This window comes from Anarrhichthys ocellatus, unplaced genomic scaffold, assembly GCF_004355925.1.
Source record: "Anarrhichthys ocellatus isolate YVR2014 unplaced genomic scaffold, GSC_Weel_1.0 scaffold6, whole genome shotgun sequence".
Classification (NCBI taxonomy): domain Eukaryota; kingdom Metazoa; phylum Chordata; class Actinopteri; order Perciformes; family Anarhichadidae; genus Anarrhichthys; species Anarrhichthys ocellatus.
The window spans coordinates 1,891,686-1,903,851 of NW_022280036.1; the positions used below are offsets into that span (position 1 = coordinate 1,891,686).

A 12,166-nucleotide genomic window follows, 5' to 3' on the forward strand; every position below is an offset into this window, starting at 1 on the left:
GTGTGTGTGTGTGTGTGTGTGTGTGTGTGTGTGTGTGTGTGTGTGTGCGATGTGAATTCAAAGTCATATTTCCACTGTCAAATTCAATGACTTGACGGTCTTCAAACCTCAAAGATTGTTGACATTACAAGGCTGTCTCATGAAGTTTTGCACAGTCTATACAGCATATTGCAAACAATATCTGACAAGTCCTCAAATTAATAAGTCTTCTACGAGTGGGATGTTGTCCGGTCCTTTTGCGTGTTCCTCATGTGGCACGGCTGACTTTGATCTGCTGCATTTCAAGCCACTGTCACGTACTTCTTGGACAGAATTGCAGACCCAGTGTAGTGGAAATTGGCCGGAAGCTGTTGAACTGTGGTGAGCAGTGGTGATTATGATATATCTTGCAGACAATAAAGTAACCACACATGGTCATTAAATCCCAGTCTGCTCTGCAGTCTGCTCTGAAACGTCCTTGGATGCTGTTGAATTGAAATGTATTGATCTACAGTTGCTGTATGGATGTAAACAGCTGTGAATGTTGCAGTTCTAGGGCTTCCTGATTGGTCTCTTCTTTGTTTAATGGGAGGCATTTTGAACTCATCAATGCTACATGGGTTTTTTTGGGATGCCTTTAACCCGCACTGATCGTAAAAGTTAATTAAAATCCTCAACCTCAAAGACAACTGTACACTTTTAGAGCACAAGTTTTATCTTCAGTCAAAGCCAAATAGACTTGTCTGTCTGGATCGACTGCTTTGGTATTCCCAATGACTTCCTTATGTTGTCAGGAAGTGAGAGAACAGCGGATGACCGCTGCAGGCATCCATGCATCTGGTCTGGGCTCCATCATTACTCTGGCCTCAGGCTAAAACATGTCCTGCTGTACCGATCTGTCCTCAACTGCTCCGCTCTGGACCCCTGTGGCCTACAGAACACCAACAGGCCATACGGGCAGAGAAAGAGAGAGAGGGAGAGGGGGGGGGATTACTAGATCTAATAGTGAGAAAATGGAAAGAAAGAAAGAAATTGACAGAGAGTTGGTGTGTTCCCTTGTCTGTCCACACTTCTGCCCTGGGTGACCGGCCTCCTCATCCCCATGCTTGCCCTCTGGAGTCTGGGTATAACTTTTTGAACATCCTCACATAGAGTCCCATCAGCGCTGAAAAGCCAGCAGCATCTCCACGCTGTAGCCAACCCTGCTGCCCCAACAGCCGCCTCTCTAGCTGTGCAGTGTAACACCACCAGATAGAAACTATCCTGGGGGGGATTACTGTAAGGTTCGCTATACGGTATTCTGAGAACATCTATTGCCGTCACACGGTTCTCAACATGGCGACGGCTGAGCCAGCAGCTCACGGCTAACTGTGCTATCAACGCTAACACTGCAAACAACCGCAACAGTGCTGACGGGGCTGACAGTGTTGTTGGTGGAACTGGCTCTACGTTTCTGCGATCACGCCCTTAGTCAGGGCGGCGCTATCAGATGTAACTGCCGTTTGAGCACAGCACAGAGCGGTAGCTGGGACCTTTGGGCACGCTCACATGCACAGAAAGGCATGCGCAGCTGGGAGAGTGAGTTATTTCGTTATATCTTAGCATAGATAATAGTTGTTTGTTGCTATACTAATGCTCTGATTATCACCTTATGTATCACCTTTAACATACAATGTTGTTATATACAATGTATATGACGACTCTAATAACATTTCGTTAAGAATAGTCAAATTAATAAATAGTGCTTCACAATAAATGCATCGTCATCGGGGCTCCAAGGGACACCCACATCGTCAAGTCTACCTAACAATACGTTGGCTCCAGTGCTACATGCTAATACACTGGTCTCTGCTGATTGATACTTTTGAACATTTCAGTAATTTCCCAACAGGGAACAAAAAGTGTAGTGTTTGTGAGTACATAAATATCCAAATGAAAATGGTTCACTAGATGTGTTGGGTATTTTTACAAAAACAGTTAAACATCTTCAAACTCTTCTCTGAGCTTTATTTCTCTTTTTTTTAGATTTAAATACAAACTTGTCAATCCGACACCTCTTGATCAATTAGCAGCTGACAGTTACAGGTGCTGTACATGTGCATTTAGGATTTCAGTATGATACTCTAGCTAAAGTTCTTACATGAGCCTTATGTTGTATTTGGTCTCTTTTGATATTTATGGTTGTGAATTGACTTACCCAGATGAGGGTGTGACTCGGATTTTCAACTTGAGACAAAGATTATGGACTTCAGGCTTGTTGTATTAAGATGTATGTATTGCTTCTGTGTTGCCTAGTGTTTAGGTCTGGTCGAACCGCTCAGGTCTACTTTGGTCCTTTTCTCACTGAGCTCACGTCGGGTTCAGTCCATTTAGGGTTAACAAATAGATGCAGGAAAAATACTAAACCACTATACTTCAGGGATGAGGGTGACCGGATAGCGGCGATCACAGCCTCAACAAATCCATCTCTTTCCCCCCTGGCATCTGCCCTCTTGCAGGCTCATATTACATAAGACACGCCCTCTTTAAAATGGCAACCAATCCAAAATGTCGACCTGTGACCATGCCTAAATGGCATTTTGGTTGTGTGCACTTTGTTTGATTTTAGACAAGACTGCAGCTGTCTGAGACTGCTTGGATCCGAGACACTTCCTGTACATGAATAACTGTAACTCACAGCTCAACTGCTTATTTTTAGTTTGTCCACCAATATGAATCAGAAGTGCTTTTGCGCACCTCACGATTAAACGCATTCTAGTTTCCCCTCGTTCTTGTGTTAAAGTTTACTATAGCGTTAATAATAGGGGACTGTAAAAATAATGCTGCGTCTTCGATTGATGTAGCTGCTATTTATTTTCTGCTCTTCAGAAAATCTGTGTCTGTCGACCAGAATAGCGAACAGAGGTGGTGTACTTGTGTTGACTGGAGTCACTGAGCATGACTTTAATTTGCAGGTAGTTTCCAAGTTTCTCCCTCCAGGAGTGATAGCTCATCGGCGCCATTAGTTACCTAACCAGCCTGAGACCGGCCTGCAGCTGCCCCGTGTGTGTGTGTGTGTGTGTGTGTGTGTGTGTGTGTGTGTGTGTGTGCATGCACAATGTCTGTTCTAGCTCATCTTGCCTTATTACCCCTCTCTTCTCATTCAATCTTGCTTTTCTTCAGCTTCGTACACACATGTGCCGTATGTTTATGTCTTGTCGAACCCTCGCCATTTCCCGTCATACTGGCACACATGCACTCTGCCAAGTAAACACACACACACACACACACACACACACACACACACACACACACACATACATACACAGAGGCAAACAAAGATTAACAGTAACTGGCATACACAAAATCACCTCAGGGAGTTGACATGGTCAGATTTTATTTTGCTGTCCATTGCTTCCAAGCTGATCTTTGCTGAAGGATTAACTGATATTACAGAACTTCATCTTACCTACCACGATTTAATACCAGTGGTATTTGCACACCACTTACAATGTGTGTGTGTTTGTGTGTGTGTATTAGAGAGTGATGTGTAGTGTTTTTGTCTGTACCGCTGTGTTTATAGGACGTTGGTCTGGGGATTGGAGAGGTGCTCCATCCAGCTCATGTCCGTATTTATTCCCCCTGAATGCTGCAAGCAGGCAGTCAACATCTGCAAGAAGATGCTGCGTTTGCCTTCATGCCCCTAATGAACTGAACAGCCTTACAGTGTCCCACGCACACACACACACACCTACATGCTCACACCATACAAATTCATCTGTGCGCACTGATCCACTCTCATTTGTTAGCTCAGGGCTTCTGAAAAAATTGCACAAGATTGCATTCTCCGCTGACAGGCGAAGTGGCCGACTCTGCAGAAGCTCCCCCACTGAGGTGGGGTAAATAAACCAGAGGGATCAGGGTCAGGGCACGCCTTTGGAGCTGGTCGGGATGAGGCGTCCTCTTGGCTAGGGATAGGGTTAATTCGGGTTACTCGCAGATGAAAAACGACTCCGGACCCAAAGAAAACCAATTCCGGATGGTGCCTGAAGTAGTAATCCCAGATTTAAAATTTTCATAACACCAACCCGGTGTGACTTTTAATCTCCTGCATTTCCACTTCCACCAGCTGCCTGGGCAGCTTTAGCATGTAGAGACAGTCACAGCGTCACTGAGACATGTATGAGAGGACAAATGCAGAGACTTTACACTCGTTTCAAGTCTAGTATGATAGATATATTGTTTATGTTGAGTAAAATCTTTCTGTCATATAGACTGTTTTTCATTGCGCTTTGGCCATGCTGGGAGAGAGATTCATTTATTTGTTTATTTATCAGGGACAATGCACACCAATCAACAGTCAAACTCTAAGTGAGCCAGAGAGGCTAGTTCCCATCTGCTGTCCCCGGCCAGATGTTTGAAGGCAGCCTGAAATTACAAAATTTCAAATAAAAATGTAATATTCATAGATAAACAGACGGTAACGTATAAACAAAACCAATACACATATAAGCAAAAGAAAAGTGTACACAAGACACTAGAGCAGAGCAGACATAACAGGCTGCAGCATGCGTCAGGCAGAACAAACCCACCTACAGTACAAGCACATATTTAACACTTAGGAGCATAACATACACATCAAAATGGAAAATAGCAACACTGAACAAGACAAATGCACATATCTCTTTTCTGTTTTCTCCCTGAGCTTTCTTTCTTTTTTCCCTGTTAATGTCTTGGGGGGGGGGGGGGGGGGGGGGGTGGGTTACTTATATACAATACGAGGGTTCAAGCACTGAGGATTTGTGATTTTGGGCTGTACAAAGGAAATGGAATTGAACTGAATTGAAATGCTCCAGATGTAGTCCCAATGCAGTTTCACTCAGGTATATGAGCGACTCTGTTCTTTTGTTCAACTTTCAAGATGTCTGTCTTGTCAGAAGAGTCCTTGAAGCATTTCAATCTCTTTATCTCGTGGAATAATCTTGATGATGGATTTATTTTTACCTTGAAGATTTTCATGCCAATGTATTCAGGGACTAAATGTTACAGGAATTTTTAATTTACTCTTGCCAACCCCTCCTCCTCCCATCTTTGACTTGCTGCCTGTCTTTCTCCATCTTTCGATCCCCCCCTCCTCAACCCCTCTCTCAGGTACGAGTTGTTATTGTCGATGAAAACGACTGCGTTCCCGAGTTCCTCCAGTCCATTTACAGCAAGGATGGCGTGCCGGAGACTGTGACAACAGCCACATCCCTGCTGCAAGGTGAGACGTGTTCCATCCATAACCCCCCCATCAAACTCCCATCTGTATGTCACTGAGTGCACTTTTTCTTGACCTTATTTTGCATTGAAAATACCCAATCCATTTCTCATTGTTTTCCTGTTGTACAGAGTTGCTAGGGGACTCAGAGATGCACTTTACTGTTTTCTTTAGCTCCGTGTTCTCAAACAAACCTAAACAAAAGAACTAATGAAGCTGCGTTAGTGTTATATTGCTACTTGACTCCACTAATTAAAAACTCCCACGCAATGTTGAAAATGTTTGGCGTTCTTGTTCAAATTGTCCTAAAACACACCTGATGAGCACGATACATGATGAATTAATCATGATGTTACTGTGTGTGTGTGTGTGTGTGTGGGGGGGGGGGGGGGGGAAGTTAGGCTGAACTGTGTGTGTGAACAGCCCCGATGTAGAGGCTTTCAGAACAAAGTAAGAGTGGCTGAGCATTTGTGTGTTTGGACTGGTTGGGAAACTGAGGAGGTGCTTGTCAGCACTGGTAGCCGTGAAATCACCAGCCTCTCCTTCCCTGTAACGACCCAATTTCCACACGGGGATCGCTTAAGTTTCATCTTATGTGGGGAAATGGTAATTGTAACCGTTGTGGGTGCGACTTGTCACAACTTGATCTGTCACAGTGTGGCTTAACACTGGGGAGGCACCTTTTGAGGTTCTGACGGTCTGCCAACACAACTGACGGCAAAACATGTCACACTTCTCTATCCCTCTGCACGCTGAATAAAGAATACACATTCTCTTTGAAAAAATGTGATATCTTTTTAAAAACAAATTGCCCGACGAATAAAAGAACAATCGCACTTTAAAAGCAACTCAACATTACAGTCATTTAGCTTTTATCCAAAGCAAATTACAATTCAGATTCTATCACATTCATACACCGTAGGCACAGCTACGGGAGCAATTTTTTTTGGGGTCAAGTGTCTTGCTCAAGGACACATCGACATGCGACTAGCAGAGCCGGGGATCGAACCACCGAACCTCTGATTGAAGGACGGCCCTGCTCTCCACTTAGCCACAGTCGCCCCATCATTCTGGTTACAGCTCAAAAGAAAGTGCTGCTTCAAATTCAATAAACAGGTTTACTTACTGTTGGCTTAAAATGGAAACACCAACAGGGCAGCAAATGAGTATCGACGACAAGAAAATGCAGGAAAATACAACGCTGCATGCACTATGCAAATTATTAATGACTGCTGTTATGACACGGCATTGAAAGTGCTCATTAACTTCCGCTGCAGGCGGAAAACCTTTGGATCGGGTTCCCATTACAAAGCATTGGTGAGGCACTATGTTTTCCTGTTGTCCGTCCAGCACTATATCTCAGCAACGCCTTCAGGGAATTTCTTCAAATTTGGTCCAAACTTCCACTTGGACTCAAGGATGAACTGATGAATGTTCAAGGTCACTGTGACCACACAAAAGACGTTTCTGGCCGTAACTCCAGAATTAATATGCTAATTATCAATTCAACCGCCAACTGAATGAACAGCAGAGCTAAACAGTAACTTGGATTATCTGATAAAATGCAACAACTGATCTTTAAAGCTATGAAAGATGAGAGAAAAAAATGGTCTGGGTTACAATAAGTAGGTTTGTTACTTAACTTGGGTCACCTACGTAAATGAAGTATGTTACATAAGTTAACTTTCCTTTCTAAGTTAATATGAGTAAACGTTGAGGCGCAGACATTGGGTTAAAGTCTTGTGTGCAGCTCAGGCTGATAAACCAATGTATTGGACAAATCGGTCCTTTGACCTGATGAAAGCACGAGATGTAAGTCAGGGGATCAATCTATGTTCATACAAAGTTTTAATGGCAATCCTTCCAATAGATGGATTTAAGGCTCTACGTTACAGAAATTACATCACCATATGTTCTCTCACATTTAAATCGCTCATATGCTGAGAGCAAGAGAGAGAGCGAGAGAGAGCGAGAGAGAGAGAGAGAGAGAGAGAGAAACTATCAAACTATCAAACTGTCCTCAAATTTGCGGTCATGAGTGTTCTGTACTTTGCTTTTGTCGAAAGAGAGATGAGGACAAAAATGTTTGTGTTCGGAAGAAACGGCAATAATAATAATAGAATTGCTGCAATAACACATAAAAATGAAACACACACACACACACACACATCTACAACAACAAACAGCGCTATTGGTCTGAGAATGGCTAATATTACTGATGTTAATGTGGCCAAATAAAGCAAACAATAATAAAATAAAATCAACAAATACAAACGAAGCTGTAAAGCAACACACTTTTATACTTTGTAAGGTGGGAAAAGGCTCAGAGATTGGGCTCCGTACCCAAACACTCTTCTTTTTACATTTTCAAAACTAAGTTAAAATGCTTGCATGCATGTCACAGTGAATGTGACTAATTCAGTTCTGAGTGCACCTGAAGCTGAACAGCCCAGCCTCCTAAAATTACACCATGTTTTTCCTTTCCCTTTACTTCATTAAACGGGTTAAAAGGCACATTATTAAATGAAATGAGGGAGAGATGGGCATCCAGCATGGTTTTGCTAAATCATGTGCTAGTAATCCCATAATCACTTCCATCATGAGTGGACAAACGTGTATTTCGCCAAGTTGGATAAAAGAACTGCAGAGTGCCAAGCAAGCCAATTATGTTGCTTTCCATAGAGATCTGAGTCTCTGGCAGTTTCCATCTTCAGTACAAAATCATTATATTTCAGACGGACATGCAGCGATGCCAGCACAACAATGCTGATTTAAGATTACAGAGGGACCCGCTGATGAATACATGCTCAAACGGTGCTCTGAAGAGTACAAATCTCTACTTAGTAAATTAGATATTGACTCATGTGCGACATGCGTTTGGCCGCTGCATGGGATAGGACGCCGCCGCAGTCCATTTTCTACCCATCACTGCTGGATGAGAGGTTATTCATCACTTTACAGCAGCAAAATGGCTGCATTTCAGTTGTAATTCAGAAAAATGTCAGTCCTTGTAACCAGGGTGGTAGTGCAGAGTAAACATCCGTAAATTTACTTTATCCAGCTTGCAAATCTGACCATAAATCTGAATAACAGACTTTACAAACACCATCATTTGTAATCTAAAAAAAGTGTGGCCGGGTCTGGACACAAATTGCCATTTCCACACCGGATTGGATGCAGTTTTCAGTTGTGTATTGCAATTTATTTCCCTGCTAAAAAGAAGGCAGTGTGACATAATACACATAGAGAAGCCACATTTGCAGCTGTAAACTAAAGCTTATGGAAATTTAATGATAAAACACCCATTTTGCTGACAGTGTTTACTATACATTACAATGTTCTTTTCCTTCCCTGTGAATAACATCGTTTTTGTAATTTACTCGGGCAATTATGTAATACTTTATACCAAAAGATGCACGAAATGTGTACTTTTTTGTTGTTGCCTGTTGTCCTGCATCACCAGCTCTTCATGATTATCAGACCAACACTCTAAAGACGGAGCTCAGACCTGGTTACAGGTGAGGTGTGAAAGCATCCTCCTGTTTGATTCTATAGTATTCTCAGCCTGACTTTCATTATGGTTTCCAATTAGTAACAATGCAATGCGCCTCATGTTGCAGTTCAACTAAATAGTTTAGGGCACTTTCATCTTGCAGCTTTATGAGGGAAGATGTTTTTTGGAAAATATAATTGATTTTAGTTTAATTTGATGGTTGTTCAGGATGATGAAAGACTGGAGGCCACAATAAAACATTTTATTTAATATAACAATGCTTGCAGAATCAATGAATCTGTTATATTCCAATTAAAATTGGACTCGTACTGACACAAAGGAATAAAACAAATGATGTGGATAAATACTGACGGAGTTTATAAACCTTCTTTTAATAAACAGATCTTTTCACTTTGTTGACATTTTGTTAAAACATTAATTTGAAGTGTGCTGAGAGTTTCTCCGAGGCTTTATGGCGATGACGCAGTACAGTTTGTGAGCTGAAGCAAACAAAGATGTGTTCATGTGTGCATGTGCCTGTATTCCTGTGCTTCTGTCTCTGTTTGTTTTTGCGTGTCTATGGGCACGAACCAAATGCAATGTAAGGTGAATTGGAGAATTGAGAGTTTGATGGCAAAAAGACTTGTTAGCGGAAAATATGCTTATTCTAATCCCTGGAGGATCTTTTCAGTTTTAGCAAGGCAATCAATTTGTTGCCGAGCGAGTCCGGGCTCCATGGATTTCCAATGTGTAATGTAGAAACAGAAATGTTGCAAAATCACAGTCCTTTCGATGCATGCTGTGCAAATAACACCTACTCCCTCTGTGTGAACTGAACATTTAAATCAGTGGGGGCATCACTTCCTTTTCAATCTTCTCTTTGGTCACATGGCATGAGAAGTGATTAGATGTCCTGTGCTAATGGGAGGTTCCTTTATACAAAATACATCTCTGGATTATTAATTAAACAGATTGTACTTCATTGTTTGATTCAGCTAATATTTTCTCTTTCACCGTGACTTAGATCAGTATGCTTTACTGGCATAATGAGTCATTTTCAATGTCATTTCATTTTTTTAAAGAAACCCAAGTGGGACAGAAAAAAAGAAAGTGAAAAATATATTGATTCTGTATGACCTGCTACCGTTTGAAATCAGTTGGTGAGATGTTGTTGAAACACAGTTGGTGTGTTTCAACACACTGAGTGTTTCATTTTTTTTTTCATATATATTTCTGATTTTGACTGAGGAAGATAGCAATGTCTGTAAAAGTGTTTCCATGTTTAAGAATGAATAACAGCCATGCTCATGCAGGCTACATCCATCAGAACCGACGCCCTTGCTTTCACACTCAGTGTAAACAGAGAGCCTGCTACAGCAGAGTAATGGTGGTGGTGTTAGAGAGCGCATCGCATCAATCCGCTTTCATATAAACTTTTTAGGACAAAGGAAAAGTTGGGATCTAAGGGGCTCTGGTTTTGTCTTTTAGTTCCTCTAACTTCTTTTTTTCCTATTCTCTATTTCTATGTTGTCATCTCTAGTGTCCGCCAATGACTGTGACTCCGAAGAGAATGCAGAGCTGGCCTATTACACCCTGAGTCCAGACTTCACCATTTCCCCTCATGGGACCATCTTCCCAGCAGGGCCTCTGGACTACGAGAGGCCCAACCACCTGTACGAGTTCGTAGTGATGGCAGTCGACAAAGGGGAGGTTCCTCGCACTGGCACGACTACCGTACGGATCCGAATGGCAAACGTCAACGATGAGGCGCCCGAGTTCTCCCAGCATATGTAAGTAAGACTCGGGCTGTTTAGTTAAAACCCAATGGAAAGAGGCTCTGATGGGATGGGATGAAACTTGCAGTTAGTTTTAACTGTAAAAGCTGTTATAAGCTCCCCTTACTCTGTGTCAGATTCCTCAGTGCTGGTGAGGGTGAGACGCCAAAGGCTGACGCTCATTCTGTTCAGCAGGACCTCAGTTGTTAGCAGCATCGCCCTGGACTCCATTCAGTTCAGCAGGCTTTATTTGCATGACATCTGACATGCCAAAGCAGAATTAGGATTATGAAATATAATGAATGAAATAAAGAAAAACAAAAATAAATCGGAACCATTTTATTTTCAGGTGCATATTTACCGATTCACACTGGAGCCGCTGCACACTGGTGTTTTTCAGAGTGCTGTAGTCTGATGGAAAAGACACCATAATTATTAAAAATAATCATTAGATGAAGCCCAGCTTCAATTTCAGCCGCTGTCTGCCAAAATGATTTGGTCAGGGCCGGGAGAAAAAGGTTGGAGTCCTTTTTATGTGCTCCTCTCTCCTTTGGATTTAATTGATGGCTTCCTCTACCCCTTTATCATATTTTGTCTTTATCATATGAAGATGCACCTACAATAGTGTGGCTCTACGTTTAATAGGCTGAAGCATGCTTGGTGGATATAGAGACAAAAATATGGGTGAAGCGATATGTAAAGATGTAGAGGGGGAGGGGGAGTCCTGCTTTGTCAGGTCAGCTCCTCACAGCTGCCTCCCAATTCAACATTGCAGCTGCTGTTAACCACAATTCCAGTGACGCCGCAGTGCCTGCATCTTTTAATTGGTTGATTTTCTGGCAGAGAGCTGGGCAGAGTGGTGAGGCAGGGTCAATCAGCCATGCCCACCAGCACCCTCAGGAGGCCTTGGGCACGTCGCACTCTTGTGTGTGTGTGTGTGTGTGTGCTCTTTCTGAGTATATATGTGTGTGTTTGTGTGTTCTGTTATTGGGAAGGTCTCTGCAAAGTATAGGTATGGACAGAGTGATGTAGTTATAAAATGCATGTGTGTGTGTGTGTGTGTGTGTGTGTGTGTGTGTGTGTGTGTGTGTGAGATGTATTGATTTGCTGACGTGCGACAGCAGAATTATCAGTCAGTGCTTTCTTCTGGAGCCCTCGACCCTCTACTGCAGCTGCCACAAAAACAGTACTGGACAATCAGTGACGTATCACTAACACACACACACACATGCGTGCGTGCATGCCCGGGAGAGACTGTGCACGAGAGTGTGTTGAGTCAATGCATGTGATGGATAGAGATGAGAAGACGGAGAGAGAAAGAGGTCATTAAAGATATCATTATCGAGGCAGAAAATCTGTCCTATTTGTATCGATTCATGCAGTTGGAAGCTTGCGATAATGAGTTTCCATGTGTGTATGCAAGGGCTTTAGGTTTCAGGTTCCATTGGTGGGGACGTATATGAGATGGGGAATTGTGATGTCTTCCTCCAGGACATTTTTTAAGAGTCAAACACTTCATTTCCTGCATTCTGGGAAATTTGTGTGCTCTTGTATAGTAGAAGTGCCTGCCCCCTCTTAGTCGATTCTTATCGATCGTTTTGGTCTTTGATTTCTTCTGTAGAGTGTTTTCAGGACTTTTCATGCAGAATGACTTATTTCCAAGAAACTTATAAGCACATC

The 12,166-nt window shown here is 42.5% G+C and overlaps 1 protein-coding gene across 1 annotated transcript in view; it reads left to right on the forward strand.

Moving 5' to 3' along the window:
* LOC116382790 (neural-cadherin) overlaps window positions 1-12,166 on the forward strand; it is a 297,924-nt gene that overhangs the window by 97,443 nt on the left and 188,315 nt on the right. Inside the window, exons 5-6 of the mRNA XM_031846106.1 lie at window positions 5,110-5,221; window positions 10,252-10,501. Of these exons, the coding sequence (XP_031701966.1) occupies window positions 5,110-5,221; window positions 10,252-10,501 (362 nt within the window). The remainder of the gene's footprint in view (window positions 1-5,109; window positions 5,222-10,251; window positions 10,502-12,166) is intronic.